This window comes from Poecilia reticulata, linkage group LG6 (assembly GCF_000633615.1).
Source record: "Poecilia reticulata strain Guanapo linkage group LG6, Guppy_female_1.0+MT, whole genome shotgun sequence".
Classification (NCBI taxonomy): Eukaryota; Metazoa; Chordata; class Actinopteri; order Cyprinodontiformes; family Poeciliidae; genus Poecilia; species Poecilia reticulata.
Window position 1 is genome coordinate 3,656,928 of NC_024336.1, and position 17,451 is coordinate 3,674,378.

General features: G+C 38.3%; 1 protein-coding gene across 13 annotated transcripts in view; it reads left to right on the forward strand.

Moving 5' to 3' along the window:
- LOC103465695 (uncharacterized) overlaps positions 1-17,451 on the forward strand; it is a 43,371-nt gene that overhangs the window by 9,279 nt on the left and 16,641 nt on the right. For 12 of the 13 annotated variants that reach the window (XR_533830.2, XR_001776715.1, XR_001776713.1 and 9 more), the window contains 3 exons: positions 587-793; positions 12,333-12,526; positions 15,927-15,993. Coding sequence is in view for 5 of the 13 variants with exons in the window: in XM_008410764.2 (XP_008408986.2) it covers positions 587-793; positions 12,333-12,519 (394 nt within the window). In the remaining 8 variants the exon portion in view is untranslated. Of the gene's footprint in view, positions 794-11,848; positions 11,904-12,332; positions 12,527-15,926; positions 15,994-17,451 lie in introns of all 13 variants that reach the window. The other variant, XR_001776716.1, reaches the window with a different exon arrangement.

Sequence of the window (17,451 nt, forward strand, 5' to 3'; positions counted from 1 at the left end):
AAGGAAATCGTTGTGCACTCGGTGGATTTTCGGGAGAACACCTCCGCTCCTCTTCGCCTGTTATCTTTTTTTTTTATGTGTAATGAAGTCTTAAGGCTTCAGATGGTTAAAGTACGAAGCATGCTCTCTCAATAATATATATATATAAAAAACTCAACAAACAAAAACAAAAAAAACAATAAGAATGTACAGACGGGAAAGCGACGGCGAATAGATTAAAACAAAAGCTGACCTTTGACCTAAAGTGCAGGCCTCATTTTACTTTGCATGTGTCTGTCGCCTAAGTCGACAAAAAAAAGCCACCGTATTTGTAATAAAACGTAAAAATGTCCGGGTGGAAAAGTGATTTGTGGTAAAACAACAACAACAACAACAATAAAGGGGGGTGAGGCGTGATTATGACTTTATGTTTTTTTGCGTACAGATGTCTTTGTGCTCGGCGCTCAGAGGCAGCGTCGTCCAGGTTGTGTCTCGGCTGAAGGTCACGGAGTTTCCTTCCTCTCCCCGTGTGTCCTGACTCCGCGAGGCCTCCGGTGAAACATTCACCACCACCAACACGACTGTCCCGTCTTTGTTTGTCTTACAGAACAAGAAGAAGAACAACAACAACAACAAAAAGAAGAAGAAGAAGAAGAAGAAAGAAAGAAAATTCACGACTTGTCACGGAAGCGAGGCGACTCGACTGGAATTTTACTGCTGAGCTCCGGACGGAGAGAAAAAGGCGACCAGGCGGTTTGGAGGTTTGCACCGAGGACCGACTGGCAGAGAGAGACCCCACATCACTCCCAATAAGGTAACTGGACGACTCTTTCTGTTCGGTTATGACGTAAAGTTCAAATTTTGAATTAGGTTTTGCGCAAGGCGCTTAAATTACAGATTGAGCGCGCGTGAGCCGGAAGAGGTGATGCTGGATTCCCCTCTGTGTGTTTTTTGTGTTGCTGGAATTCAAACACCAAGTTGAATCACCTGCAGAGGAACTTATCTTAAAATTAGTCTTTATGCTCAAAATCATGCATATAAGTTTTTATTTCACGCTCTGCTAAATTAGTAAACCCATAAAGAGCTTTGGCTGTGACGTTGTCCTTGTTAAGCGTCTTCTCGTTTTCTTTTTAGTGCATTAATTTGATCACTAACGTTGGAGAAGAAGCACATTGTTGTTGTCGCTATTATAAGTCATCCGGTTTCTATCCGGCTTGATTACTGGGTCACGTCAGGAAATGCAGCATGTACAGTTTCAGCATTGCACACTTTTCTGTACGTTTATAAAACGCTTCTTTGTTTTGAACCGAGTCTTTTGCGTAACTTTGGATTTCCTGGTTTCTAGTTTCTATAATTTACTGAGAAAAAGAGGCAGCGTCCCTTCTAAATGTCTCCATATAGTGGGAAAAAATAAATATAAATCCACAGCATGTAAGCATATCATTCCGCGTATTTTCACATCGTCAGGTCTTCATTTGTGTAAGTCAGCTGTGTCACATTGTTCATAAAACTGGGCTGAGGCTCCGCTGCTGGGACAGGGAGCGGTTTGCACAAAATGTTCCAGCAGCGGCTCTTGGCTTTGCCGAGGCCCCGGGTGGGCCCCCGTTGTTTTAAGCCCCACCCCACCCCACCGTGGGCCTTGTAATCAATTTAAGATGATTCAGAACATTCAATGAGGCGTTCACTTTACACTAAAACGTTGGATGTTCAGTAGGTTTACATTCAGAAATACAAAAAAAGAAAAAATCTAGTATATCACACTTAAACTGGCCACACTTAAAAAAAAACATTGTGAAAGTTGCAGGTTTAAACGGCTTATTAGCAACTTTTATAGCTTGTATCTAACTAAATAACATTTAATTAGTGGTGTAGAGTGTATAATTTCTAGAGAGCATTTTTTTATTTGAATACCTAAAGTGAAGACACAACAAAAAAGTATCTTGTATTGCTAAATTGCACTCACAGAAAAAACATACCCAGAATGTTCTCCATTGGGTGTGACATCATTTACATATCTGAAATCTGATTTCTGAGAGAAACCAAATGTAACAAACTCACAGTGTTTTTATAGACGGACTAAAAGTTTCATAATGCAGTTGTAAAGAATAATCCAGTTCAACTTTGACAAGTCTAAGTGTTTTATATTTACCCCTACAGATGACAAAATACTGTCTATATTATAAAACAAATAAATAAAAAACATTAATTTTATCTACCAATTGGAAGCTTCAAATACTTTTTTTTTTTTACCGCCCCTGGCAGACTGCTGCCCTGGGCGGTGAGCCGGAGTCTATTCCAAACAAAATCCAGCTGTGGTTTTCATGAGCGCACACTGAGAGCAGAGTGACACATAGAGTACCTGTTGAAATGTTCAGCTGATAGTTATAAGAAAATCTAATATGCATCTGGCTCCCAGTTTTTTGTTTTGTTTATAAGACTCATCATTACCATCACAGTGGATCCATCTCATTTCAACGTTCCCACAAACTCCGCACAGTCAACCTATTTACTTTTTTGACGTCGCTCTCTGACCCCAAAAAAAGTTTAATTGTGGCGTTCCCTGAAACCGAGCGGCCCCGTGACGGGAGCGTCGCTCAGCTGGGCTTCAGGAGAACGGCGCCAAAACAATCCGGTTGAAACGAGGCTCTAACAGATCCGGTCGGAGACGAGAGTCGGGCCGACTGAGTCACCAGATCCTCACGGTTCTCGTCACTCGAGGAAAACGACGACTGACTGCTGTGCCTTTGGGAGTTGTTTGTCTGTTTTTCCTCTGAAAACAGTCTCTTCATCACGCACAATGTATGTGCTGCATGTTTGCTGCCTTCTGGAAACGGATCTCTCGCCGTGTGTTGTGTGTCGGAGCCAGAGACGTGGCGGGTTCTGCTCCCTTCGTGCCCTCACACACGGCGCTGGTGTGACCCGATCCCTGAGTGGTTTCTAAACACTACATGATCAGGATTTAAGTTTATTAGCAAAATGGTGGGGGATTACAGTTTCCCACCACTTTGTTCCATAAACCACATCTTGACCAAATACAAATACAAACTTGTATCTTTTTTTGGCCTGTTTGTGGTTTTTCTAAAAGAACCGAAGCGTCCTGGTGCGTCCAGCTCTCCCTCACAGCATGTTCTTAAAAAATAAATAAATTTAAAAAATCCGCTAACAATCGTTTGTCTCGTTTGATACCAGCCACCGGTGATGAAGCTATATTTAGGACGATGACGTCACGGCAAAAACTGAAACCGAGGGGCTTTGAAGGCATGAGCAAGAATAAGAGATGGAAGTCTTATCAACTCCCAGTCACATAACGACGACGACGACACAGTAAATTATTCATTATTGTTGTTATAAATAGATATATATCTTTATCCCGCCTGGGTGCTTGTTTAGAAGGATTATCCCCTGGACAGCAGTGACTTTCACATGTGAAGCTGCCATTGATTGGTTTGACCTAATGTCATGTGGCTGTTTTACTTTCTAGTTGTATTTTATTTTATTTTTGTCGTTGTTTTAAAACAACAATCTGTATAGTTGACTTGTGTTGTGAATTATTGCGCCTTGCTTTTCTTCGTTTTGTATTCCTTTCATCCATGTTTTATAAATCTCACCTTTTTTTGTTGCTTTAGTGCCACCAAAGTTATACATGGGTTTCTCCTGAGCCTCAGAACGTTTCGCTTACCCTGAACAGGGTGCAGTCAACGTAACGTCAGCACAGGACGAGCTTCCATCAGAGGAAAACAGTGGTTCCCTCGTCTCTGCTGGTCCAAATTCAGCTGAAAATATTGATCCCAAATGTTGCTGTATCTCTTGTTAATTCACGATGCTTTGAAGCGTTATTGTAGATAGCGGTGGTAGCGGTCTGTGTCACAGCAAATCTGTGGAAGCCTCTGACTGAAGACACTCTGTTTTTCTAAGACAGTCTCATGAAGAGGATGGTCTGTAATTTTCTCGATTTTAAGTCAAATCCTTCTTTGCACCATCGTCTTGAAAAGTTCTACAGTCGTCTCTATGAAAGCCTCAAAGTTGAGATTAAAATAACTACTTTTTTTTTTAACAAGCAGAAATATTTGAGAACTTGAGGAAGTTAACGCCTTTGCCAGCATGACACTGTAAGATGAGAACATTGATTTCAGAACACCCTATTCAAGTGGAATAAGATGTTCAAGCATTTGTTCTGTTTTTGAGCTCCGAATTATACAGTAAAATCAGATATTTACGTACACTCAACAAAAAGACACAAACACATTCTTTTCCTCGCTGTCTGAAGTTAGAATGTTCCAAATTATTTCCATTTGCTAAATGCCAGAAGCTTGGCGTGAATATTTTTTTTTCTACAGATTTTGTTTTGTGGCTTAAGTTGAATTTGGTCAATGAAATCGTCGTATCAGGGATGATGCTGTTTTATCAGTGTGTGTCTTTAACTTAACTAGATTTCGACTCACACACACACAGACACACACACACACATTTTCATACAGACACACACACACACACACACACACACACACACACACACACACACACACACACACACACACACACACACACACACACACACACAAGCACGCCCACGCAGTGTCAAACAACACCAATAGACGCAAACAAAGACTCTGTGGAGCTCGTGTTAAAAGCTAGTTATTCGTGAATATAGAGACAAGCAGAATTTGCACGTTTTAGATTTTCACTACGTTGACGTTAACATAAGAGAGCGTTCCACTTTTTCAAAGTAGTGCTCACAAGAATTATGTACTGTATGAACAGTACGACGCCTTTTAACCTTTTCACATTTTCTTAAGGTAAAAATCAGAAATTTTCTTAGTGCTGTATTGGGTTTTTATATGATCAAGATTAAGTGTTGCGTGGCAGTGAAGTGGAAAGAGAACGATACAAGGATTTAAAATTCTTTGGCAACTCAAAATCTTAAAAGTGTGGCATGCATTTGTGTTTGGTTCCCTTCATTCTGAATTCCCGAAGCAAAATCCAGTTCAAGGGACTGGATTCACAGAGAGTCCACCTGTGTGCAGTTTAATGTCAGTGTGGATACAGCAGCTCTGGGAAGCCCTCAGAAGTTCTTTGGATTTCCTCCAGTCAAACAGAAACAAAACTCAAGTTATTATCTTTGGAGCTGCAGAGAAACGATCTAGAGTCGACGCACAGCTTCAGTTATTACGGATAAAAAGCAATGATCAGGTCTGAGATCTGGGTGTGGTGATGGATTCAGAGCCGAACCTCCAGAGCCACAAAAAGTTGGTTGCAAAGTCGGCCTTCTGTCACCTGAAGAACATTTCCAGGATTTAAGATCCAGAGAAACTTATCTGTGTGTTTATCTCAGTACCAGGTACTCTGGTTCTGGTGATGCTCTGCTCCTCTAATCTGGAACAAACTTCCAGAAAACTGCAAAATATGCTGAAACACTGAGTTCCTTTAAATCAAGGTTAAAAAACTCATCTTCACAGAGTTCCGATTGATGAATAAATACCAGAACATCTGGAGATAGGTACCTGCAATCCTCCCGACCACACTAAGGGACAAGGGTGTAAAGAAAATGGATGGATCTTTAGTTGTTTTCCGACCTTTCGCCRCTTTCCTTTACTTTGTTTCTGCGACGTAATGTTTCTCGCCGTTTCATGGTTTCATCATGTGAGGCACTTTGAATTTCCTCACTAGTGAAATGTGCTACACCAATAAAACAGCCTTACCTTGACTTGACAAGTGATATTTAATGCATGCGTTCAGTCCATCATGTTTTAATAGATCCACGTTAAAGAATAGGGTGGGTGGGGGGGTGGGGGGGGGGCTCAAGTGTGTAAAAGAAGAGGTTCTTTAACATGTTTTAGTAAGAACTCTGAAAAGTTTTACAAATTCCAAAAGTACATGTAGTGGTGGTGCTTTTTTTCTTACATTGTAACCAACACAACTGAGAAGTATAATAAATCAAGTAACCAAACTGATTTTTTTTTTCTGAAGTTAAATGAGACCAAACTTCTGTTGTTTTAGGACAATTACAATTGCCAACATTATTTCTATTTCCTAAATGCCACAATAATGAGAGAATTAATATGTCAGACATTGGTTTATGAATGTCTTTACAGTCAGAAGTTTACATGTAGAATGATTTCTACGTCTTTAAATAACGAGGGAAAGTCGATGTGATGACGGCATGAACAAGACAATTCTACCAAATACCGAGGAGATGTATGTAAACTTCTGACCCTGGAGACATTATTAAACAAACCTCTGTCATATTTTTTTCTCTCAGTGACTTTTAACAAATAGAAACAATGTTGGTCATTCTAACTAAGTGAAAACAAGAGAAGTTTGGAGTAATTTAACTCCAGACGGTGAGGAAACAAAGGCTGTGGAGTCTTTTTATTTTATTCAACTTCATTCTTGAAAATTAAGGATAATAAATAACAAAATCCTATGTATGAAAAAGTTTGCACCTTGAAAAGGTAGATAGTCTCTGGTTAGTCTTCATGCACGTACATAAGAGTTTTACTCACCGTGTGAGTAAATTTCAGAGGATTTAACGTGACATTTGTTCCACCAAGCTCAGACCAAACTGAGACCGTTTTTTAAATGATAAAGTGCTGAAGCATAAACTCCACCATAAGTTGCACACCACCTCGAAAGATGTGTGTAGAAAACGTGAGACCATCCGTTAAAGTTGAAGCAGAACCTGACGCTACAACAAAAGACACGAGTAAATTCACCACAGACTGTCAAGAGTATTAAAAATGATCAAAACCAGGACCTTAACTTCATTGGGCTGCTTTGCTGTACATGCAACAAGTTTGGCAAACTTTCTTCAGACTGATGCCAGAAACTGGTAGATGGTTAAGAATCTTGATTTATAAATCTCTACTCGGTTTGGCTCCAGCATACTTAAACTCTCTTTTACATAGATCTGTTAATTCACATTCTTTACGCTCTAACAACATTTTTGTTTGGCATGTTCCATGTTTCCGAACTGAAAAAGGGAAGCAAACGTTTAGTGTGATGGCTCCTACAGCCTAGAATCAGCTCAGAATTGATTTCACTGGACTTTTTTCGAGCGATTCTCAAAAAGATGCTACTAAACAGTGTCACTGTTTTTAAATTATTTTCTACTCTTTTACACTTGTGCATATGTATTAACAAATTTTATTTTGTAACCAGGTTGCTGTGTATTGCAGACTTCTGCCCAGGTCCCTCTTCAAAATAAATGAGATCTGGATCTCAACGGGGTCTACCTGGTTAAATAAAGGAAATAATAATAATAAAAAAAATCTTATTTGAGTCAAAAAGGATGAAACTGGGGTTATGATGTTCTGTTTCTTCAGTTTGAATACACATTTTTCTTGAATACAGTACATTCCTCAAGTAACGATTTATCCTTTCCAAATAGGAAAACTTCTGCATTGTCTAACAGAGATGGAGATATTCTGTACTCCATCGAGGTGTCAAACGTCCTTTACGTAGTTTTGGTAAAGTTAGTTTGCATCTGCAGCACTTTGGACCTGTATATATCAGCTGATACCAGCAGCTGTTGTAGCGTTCTAGCAGATCTGAAGGATCGACAGCATCTGCATTTCCATTACAAAGTTACACAAGTATTTGGCTATATTCTGCTCATGTCGAAAAAACAAAATTTTGCAATTGCGGTGTTTCCATTAAACATGAAATTAAATTATAATCACAATCAAATGTATTTTTTGTCATTTCAATTTGCGCAATCCTGCAGCTAATGGAAACGCAGCTACTGGGTTTGTTTATGTCAGATCAGAAAACGATCGATTGGTGGTCAAAGGAGAGCCTGAAGAAGAAGGAGGCGGGCCACAGTTCCCCCTTCTGTGTGTTGAGAGTTGTTGTTTTGTACTAAGACTGTAGCGCAGTGACTGATGGAGTTGGACGTGACGTAGCTGTGCTCGTCATAAGTTTTAATGCAAGATTGAGACTCACTGCTCCACATGATGGCAGCCTTTTGATGGGACACTGAAGTTACGTTGCCAGTTGTCGAGGCTTTCTGTGTGGTTGATGTTGCATTGTTCTTTAACTCTTGGATGTAAGAGAACATGTTGATGTACAATCTGGTTTCTCCATTGGACCACAGTTACTGTACTGGTGCATGCATCAAACTCAAGGCCCGGGACCCAAAACTGGCCCCGCCAAAGTATTTATGTGGCCATCTAGACTCCAGTCACCAAATCACATCCATCCATCCTTCCAGTTTTTCACAATTATGCAAAAATTCACACAAAATCAACAGATCCTCCCCATTTTTTAACGCTAATGCATTTAAGTAAATGAGTTTAGTGCAAATTTTGCAGAACCATGGTCAAAAACATTGGATTTAAGTGTCCACTAACTCCCACCTGCAGGTGCTGCCTCAACCTTACTTGGATGTCAAATTATGGTGCGTGATCGATGCAGCAAGTAGCAAAACGTCACGTTAAACTCCATAAATATCTCTAAACTAGCATCTAAAAATCAGTGACTTTGGTAGCAAAAAAAGAAAAAGAACGCAGCATGAAAAAGTTACTAACATCATGAGTCAATCCCTCCACATACGTAACCATTGCTGATCTCCATCTGCATCAAATTACACCCGGATTCCTTTTGGGTTTCCACCTTAACTTGTCTTTCAGTATTTATACCTTGATTTAAAATGTCCAACCCGTTACAGAGTGTTTTAAAATGGTCTTTGTCAGCACTTCTCGATGCTTTTTACTGATACTTCAGAGTTTTTGTTTGACCTTTTGCTGCCGTTTCATTCAGTAGCTGGTTAGTCCTTGTAACCGTGACGACATATAGTTCATGCAGAGTCAAAACTCTTAAGATCAGCTCTGCTGTTTGCTCAGGAGTCTTCAACTGTTAGCAAGATTGTAAAGAACCACCGACAATGTGCTTATATTGTAGCATGTTATATAAAAGTGTTTCATATAATTATGAATTAAATTAATTTAACTTTGGATCAGATTCTACTACACCAGACCACTGATCTACAAAACATGGGCTGGGCGATATGGATTTAAAGTTTCATCATGATATTTTGTGGTACTATTATGATAAAAAGTGATAATAAGAACTATTTATTAGCTCTTTTTTAGGTAACTGTATTACTGTGACTGCATGGCTTAACATTCATAACCTCACAACCACAAACACTGCCCTTGAAAAACATATCCGTTTTTAATCAGCTTCTTTAGGACACAGAACACATGAAGGAGTGTGATCCATGTTCAGTAACCGCATTGAATCATATTTTCAAACTTATTGGAAATATTTATCAGTGCTTTCATTGGACAAACTGTGGAGAAAATGCTAAATTTAACAATCCAGGCAGTTTAAAAAAAAAAAAACATAATTAATTGGAGTTTATTGTGACAGCGATGAATCAAAATTTGTATCATAATGAGAAATTTATCACAATAAATAATAAATGATACAATAAATGCCCACCCAACAAAGCAGTTCAAAGGGCTTTACATCATAAAAACCCATAAATACAAATTAATCAACAAATGAAGCGTTACATTTTTCCAGGTTCCATCATTTCACATCCAAATGTTGGTCAGTGTTTCATGTATTGTGGTTCAAAAGCAGCTCTGAGCAGGCGGGCTTTTACGATACACATAAAGGAAATCAGTGTTTCGACTGTTTTACAATTTTCCAAAAGTTTGTTCCAGATTTGTGGTACAAAGAAGGTGAATGCTGCTAAAGATACTGTTGCAAAAAATCTACCAAAAAAAAACAGAAATCATTTTTCTGGTTTTAACAAGCACATGTTGATAGTTACAGACTTGTCTGCAGGAATCATTTGTAAAGTTTGGTTTGCTCCTGTTAAATTACAGAGCATTATAAAACTGAGTGGAGGACAAGCTCTGCTGTGTTTCGGGCACATTTTTTCACGGGTCAGGCGTTGACACGTGACATTTCAGATGGTGGCCTATCACACAAAGTAACACACACACTGTTTTCTTTTTTCATTTATCGAGCCGAACGACTTAATCTGATTAATACTTCCCTGATGTTTTCAGGCCGTGCCTCTTGTCACATATACAGCGAAAGTCCCAAGCAGTTTACTCGTTTTAAATAAGATCATGGAACTGTAACGTTGTTGAACTTTGACCTGTAGTCTAATATCACAACCTGTACATGTTTACCATGCAGTTCTGCAGAGCTTTCTTTAGAAACGTCCTGCGTTAAAGAGAACGCAAAAAACAGGACGTTAAATAAAAATACAAATTCTGTTAGTCCGCCTGCCAGTGGAGAGCTCCAAGAATTACATATCATCTATAAAATACATTTAAAAAAAGAAATAAATGTACCATTTATATTAATTTGGAGAAACAAATTCACATAGAAAGCAGAAATTATTAAATTATTATCATTATGGGACTATGTTTGCTGTCTTTTCTTTGTTCCCCTTTTCTTATTGTCTGGAAGTCATGATGTCATGTTGTTTATAGTCTTTCTCTCAGCATTTGAATGAAAAGGAGAAGGTGTGTGTGTGTTAGGTGTGTGTGTGTGCTCAGCGACGAGAATGTACCGTCACCACCACTGCTGGTCGTGACTCCCAGGCTCACAATGCTTTCCGCTCCCTTCTGGAGCCCCTTTATTTATTTTTAGCTGAGCAACGTTTTATTCACTTGAGCTGCGGCCCTGCAGACAAAGCGACACACACGTGTGGAGGGGAGTGTGTGTGTGTGTGTGTGTGTGAGATAGAGAACACGCACAAAGATGTCTTCATACTCTGGTTTTTGCCTGCTGTTCTCCGTGACTTCGTTTGTTTTGGCTTCGTGTTCGTGAACTGTATTTTCTCAGGTGATTGACAAACCCTGCTAATGCCAGTTAAATAAATATAAAAATGTGATTAAATATATAAATGTGGTGACTTGTAGAGAAAAATCTGTAGCAAGAAATAATATAACGACAAAAAAAAAACATAAATCAAAATGTTGGTTCATTTTAAAATGAGACATTTGGTGACATCTCCCTTTAAATCAGTTAAATAAGGTAAATCTGAGTCAATTTTTGGTTTTAAGAGCAAATAAAAGAAATTAAAAAAAACCCCGAAATGCTATTTTTCTTCCCAGTCAGTATCAAATATATGAAATTTTTTTGATAGTTTTGTTCACTTTGAATTTTTCATTCTGTTACAACCACAAACTACAATACAATGAGATTTCATGCTACAGACCAAGACAAGCAGCCACATTTATTTATTTATTTTTATTTCATAAACCCAACAGTGTACAGTAAAACTAATTTGTGTTTCTTTTATTTAGAGGACAACTAGTGCGTGATTGTAAAGAAAATAATAAATTCTCTTTTTTTTTTTACATTTGAATTTAAATTTGAATCAGCAGAAAGATGCTGAATGTAAATACACTTCAGATTTTTATATATATAAAAAGTAATAATAAAAAAAGTGCATGATTTAAAATCCAGTGCAAGTGATTTGCTCCAGAAGTCAAATTAGTAAAGTAAAATTTTTCAGCAGATCAAAATTGTGTTTTAAAAACATAACACAGTAACCGATTATGAAAAAAGCAACACACATATTATTTTTCATCAAAATCACCAAGCAAATACACTTTGAATATATCAGTCAATGTTCCAGTTTTTATTAAAAAGGCAGCTTTAAACAGCTGGGTTTCAAGCCTTGATGTAAAGGAACTCAGTGTTTCAGCGTTTTTGCAGTTTTCTGGAAGTTTGTTCCAGATTTGTGGTGCATAGAAGCTGAAAGTTGTGTCTGGTTCAGAATACCTGAGAGGTATGGATACAACTTTCACTGAATTAGTTAAAGTCTTCTTTGTGACCTGACGTTTAAACTGACGGCTCTGTGAAGAGAGAACAAACTATACTTATGTTGTTTGTTTTTTAGGTAAAACTTTCAAACCAGGTCGAAAACGGCACCACGCGTCTATAGCGGATCTTAGGTATGAGCTTCTTATCTTAAAGGTAACAATAAACACCATCCTGTCGTCGTCAGCTGAAATGCCGAACACGATGGAGATTCTATAGTAAGAAAAAAGTAGAAAATGAAACGGTTAAAATGATAAATGAAACATAAAAATATACTGTTTCACTTCTACTTTATGTTTTGAGACGTTTGAGGCCAGATCTTCAGGACTCTGCCTCATTAAACTGACTGCATTACCAATTAAATGACCAATTAATCATATCACCTTTTAGAAGAGATTTTAAACAGACGTATATGTCAATCAAATCATCACCAAATGAATCTGTGGTTCAGTTACATGTTTACATACTGAGCTATTTGCAGTACAAAGTCCATCTGATGTTTGGTAAATCTTTATCTTTCTCTCTGCCTGTCTCTTACCCCTCCTTGACTCTTTGTTCATCAGCGGCCTGAGAGGAGACGGGAAACCCTGGCCGAATGAAACCTGGACGACGACGTCTCCTGCCTTCAGCTCCACGTTCCCACGTCTGTTCCTTCTGCTCGCTCTCGTTCTTCAAAAGCTGCTTTGTTCGTCTTCTCTACAACTCGTACGTCTCCGTCCACTCGTGATCGTCCCCACAGTCTTCCAGTAGAATCAAGGTAAATTCAAGCCTTGAATTACCGTACATACTGTATATGTATGTTTTTGTTCCAGTCGCATTTGAATTCAACGACGCATTAAAAATTCCTATAGAACAAATATTACTGAAGCATTTACTTTATATTTTTACCTCGGTCAGGCAGTTTGGTAAATTTTCATAAGTCATCCATGACTTCTCGTTTCATTGGGGAAAAAAGCAATGTGACGTGWCAGAGAGCTCAATGCTTAAAATATGAAAAGCTAAACACGTTTTCAGACGGACCCTCAGTATTAAATTTAAAAAAAAAAGGAAAATCTTGATATAGGTTAATTAATTTTCCATTTTATCTGTTTTTTGCCATGAACTCACCAAACACACATGTCTAAATATATGCATCCTTACATGCATACTCACAAACACACTCATATGTGTTAGCCTCAATTTACATACACACATTAACTCTCACCCATATTTCTTTATCTTGTGAAAATKACCTCCTTATATTATATTGCATTACATTTTTACTTAGTTTTAACTCATTTAACTTATTCCATAATTTTACACCATGAGTAAAATTAAAAAAACTCTTTCTTGTGTGTAAACTACGAATCCTTAAGTTTGAGTAACCCCTTAAGTTATATCCCCCTTCTCTTTCAAGAAACATGCTCTGTATGAGCTCAGGTAGCAGTTTATTTGATACTTTAAACATAATTTGAGCAATTTTAAATTCCACCAGATCTTCAAATTTGAGACTTCTAGATTTCAAGAATAATGGTTTTGTGTGCTCATAATAACCAACATCATGGATGATTCTAGTGGCTCGTTTCCTTAACTTAGGATACTCAGTGGTTGTAATTAATTCCACACATTTCTGAACAATATGTTAAATACGGCAAAATCAGCGAGTTATCAAGAATATGAAGAATATTCAGCCAGGACTGATACGCTTCTACATAAGTTGTTATGTAAATGTTTCGTAAAACTGCCACGAAAGCACTTTTTTCCCCACGTCACACTAGTCACGTGACCAACAGCCGGTTGTTAGTAATGGCGAAAACGCAGAAGGCGGCGAAAGGAAGTGGTAGGAGGATGACGGTTTGTTTTTCTTGGGATAATGTGCAGCAGGCTCTATTGGAGCTCTCACAGCTTCGCACAGTTCATAAAATGTTGTCATTCAAACGTGTTGAATCCATAACTCTTCGGTACAATTTCCCCAAAACGACGCCTACGTATCCGCGCCCAGGCGTAAGGGGCTTGTCGACCCAGCACCTGAATAAAACACTGATAACAGATGAAGAGTGTTCGCGCCATCAACATACCTCATCTGTTTACATCCATCGATGCCATTAACATCGCTGCCATTATTTTAATTATTTTAATGGCAACGATAATGACTTATCGCGTGAGCTAGCTTGTTAACGCGAGGTCTTAACTGCACAGTGGCGCAGTTGGTAGAGCTGTTGCCTTGCATGTTCTCCCTGTGCATGCGTGGGTTTTCTCCGGGTACTCCGGTTTCCTCCCACAGTCCAAAAACATGACTGTCAGGTTAATTGGCCTCTCCAAATCGTCCCTAGGTGTGAGTGTGAGTGTGCGTGGGCATGGTTGTTTGTCCTGTGTGTCTCTGTGTTGCCCTGCAACAGACTGGCGACCTGTCCAGGGTGAACCCCGCTTCTCGCCCGGAACGTTAGCTGGAGATGGGCACCAGCAAACCTCGCCACCTCACTACTGATAAACGTGATAATGAATGGATGAATTTAATGGAAACGCTGCAACTGCAAAATTGTGGATCCTTTTTTTCGACATTAGAAGAATATTAACAAAGATTTGTGCACATGCAARAGAGCTTTGATATTAATAAGACAGTAAATCAAGAAAATACCTACCTGAATAAATTCAACACYATCTTCAGTCAGTGCAATAGAAAAAAACAAAACAACTCAAACTGACTAACAAGGCAGGATGAGGATCCATGTTTACCTTGACAGGCTCACATTTTGATAGCTGTAGCATCTTCTGTATTATGTTTTTACAAGCACTTTGACAGTCTTTATTATTGAAATGTGCTTTACAAAGGAGAGGATCTAGAACTCTAAGATCTATATTTTATCAATCAATTTTATTTATAAAGCAGCTCAAAGTGCTGTACAGATAAATAAAAACAAACAAAAACAAATGTTACATGAACTTTATTATTATTATTATTATTATTATTATTATTATTATTATTATTATTATTATTAATTAATTAATTAATTAAAAAAAGACAACTTAGAAAGTTAGATTGAACTCATTTTAATTCATTTTATTTATATTTCTTAAGCTAAACAAATAAAGTAGATATGTTTTCTTCTTTGGGATGTTGACATTTGTGGAAAATGATATAAGAAAACCCACATAGTTTTCTACTAGTTACAAGAAAACAAAATTATTCAATGAAAAAAAACCCTGAAACTCTTCTAAAACCTGCAGTTGTTAATATATCTATATTTAAAAACAGTAGTCGGTTCTTCATTTTTAACGAAAGACATTAGAAACCATTGTAAAAGATCCAGCTGAGAGGCAGTGAAGTTGCAGATTTCAAGCCTCTTACTGAGACAGTTTGTGAGTAGAAAGCCATTACAAAACCTCTGTCACAGGCACTGATATGTGGAACACACTTAAGAAGTATAATTCTTAACGTGGAATTCCCCCCCCCCCCCCCCCCACTTACTAAAAATGTGCTCAAATTAAAGGATTGCTATAAAAAAATAAAAAAAAAACATTTTCAGCATCAAATTATGCTTCTCCAGTCAAAGTGGCACTTTATGCGTCTTTGGAGAACGCTGAACAAATACACAAGTAACACAGGGGACAAATGATAACACAGATTGGTCGTCCTTTACTTTTGTTACTTTTAAAACGATTTCCTTTCAGTCAAAGTTGATGATCAAGCCTACCTACGAAAATCCAGCACGGCCGTTTTGTTGTGTGAAAGGCGTCACAGAGCTGAAGAAAATATGAGCTCAGGGCCCCGTCGTCACAGACGCTGTTCTTTAAAACCGTGAAGGGATGAAAGTTGCTCTGTAATATAACAAAATACTTGCTTTTTTAGAAAAGCCTAAATTGTTCTGGTTGTACGTCATCACAGGTGTGTGTGCGTGTGCATGTGCGTGCGTGTGTGTGTGTGTGTACGTCTAGCCGTTTTATTGCTGATGTCATAGTTAGCGACGGTGATGACTCGGCTAAATCTCAATCAGAGGTTTTTCTGACAGCTTTGCAGACGTGAATCAGCTGGTGTCAGGAAATGGATTTCACTGTGATTTTCAAAGTGGAACAAGGTGAAGGTGTTTCAGTTTAGATGAAAGCTGAGATTTCTGGAGTAGATATTTATTTTTTTTWATGAATTTTTTTTATATCTTTTTTTTTTTGTCTGTACACAGAATACAACTGCACAACCCCAAAGGAGTCCCGAGTCTGTGACCCGGCTCAGATCACGGTGCAACACAGGTATGTTAGCAAAGCTGGATAAAAGCTGCAGTAAAAGTTTTAAGTAAAGAATGTTGACGTTTCAGTATTGAGCTTAAAAATCTCCACAGATCTGAAAGGATCTTTGGTTTGTTCAGGTTTTACTTGACTACCAAGAACAAATCACAGTTAACAGATGACCAAAACTTTGAGTTCATCACTTTTTTTGTTGCCCTTGTTTTTTAGTTTTTTTGTGGGTTTTTTTGTGGGTTTTTTTTGTTATCTGGTTCTAGAGAAACCAGATAGCAATTAAGTAGAAATTCAGCCAGATTAATAAGGTGAGTCTTTGATCTGACCAGTTCATTATGAATAGCTTCTGACTTTTACTAATCTGGACTGGATAGCAATAAGGTAGCTGCTCTACATCTTTCTTACCCCTTCCCATTATTTTGTCATTTTGCCAGAAACACCAGTGTTTTTTTAAAATTATATATATATATATATAATTTCATGTAATAGACCAGCACACGTATATATCTGTGCAATGGAAGAAAATTGCACATAAAACTGATTTTGTGGGAAATGTCTATTGATGTGTATTCAGCCCGGCCCAGTCAGTACTTTGTAGAGCCGCCTTGTGCTGCGTTGACAGCTGYATGTTTCTTGTGCCTTAACTACATTTGCACTTAAGACTGAAACTCTTGCACATTGCTTTATGTAWAATAACTCCAACTCAGTCAGACTGGGAGTTTTTAAAGGGGCAGGATTATGTAAAATTGATTATTTTGAGCTTTACGTCATGTTGTCATGTTATTCCTTCATCAAGAGTTGCTTTGATTCTTTCACGCATGTTTGAGAAATCCTTTAATCTCAGTGGCAACCATTCAGCTGTGCAGAACGCCTGGTTGTACCTAGCCCCGCCTCTGAGCTGCAGTTTCAAATCTTCTGAGCTTTCGTCTGATCTGTGAGGGCTTTCGCCTCACAGAGCTGGCTAGCTCCTAGCTGGCTAGCTGGCTAGCTGGCTAGCCAGCTCCTAGTCTGAAGGAGGTGGCTAGCTCCTTCAGACTAGCCAGCAGCAATTAGCAAACACCTGATGGAACTGCACATCTGCTGAGCTCATTGCAGGAGCCGCTTCTCAGTTAAACTCTTGTAAAAATGAGTTAATAGAGGAGCCATGTTGTGGTGACTTCCTGGAGGCGGACTGTCAGAAAGAGCAGCAGTTTTTAAAGAGTCAGAGGAATAATCTCAAGGCGTTAATTTGCAAAGTCAAATTTCTTTTATTTTTAATTGTAGTATTTTTATAACACCTGAAGTTAACAAAGTTACTTCATTGTKCTATAAAATGATATTATCTGCCTAGAAAATACATAAAATACATAACACTGCCCTTTTAATTATTAGTTGGCAGATGACAGGCAGATGTCTTTCAGTTGGGTTAATGTCTTAATGTCTGTCTTTCTACATCTGCCTGGCTTAGATCCCTGCATGATGCTGCCACYG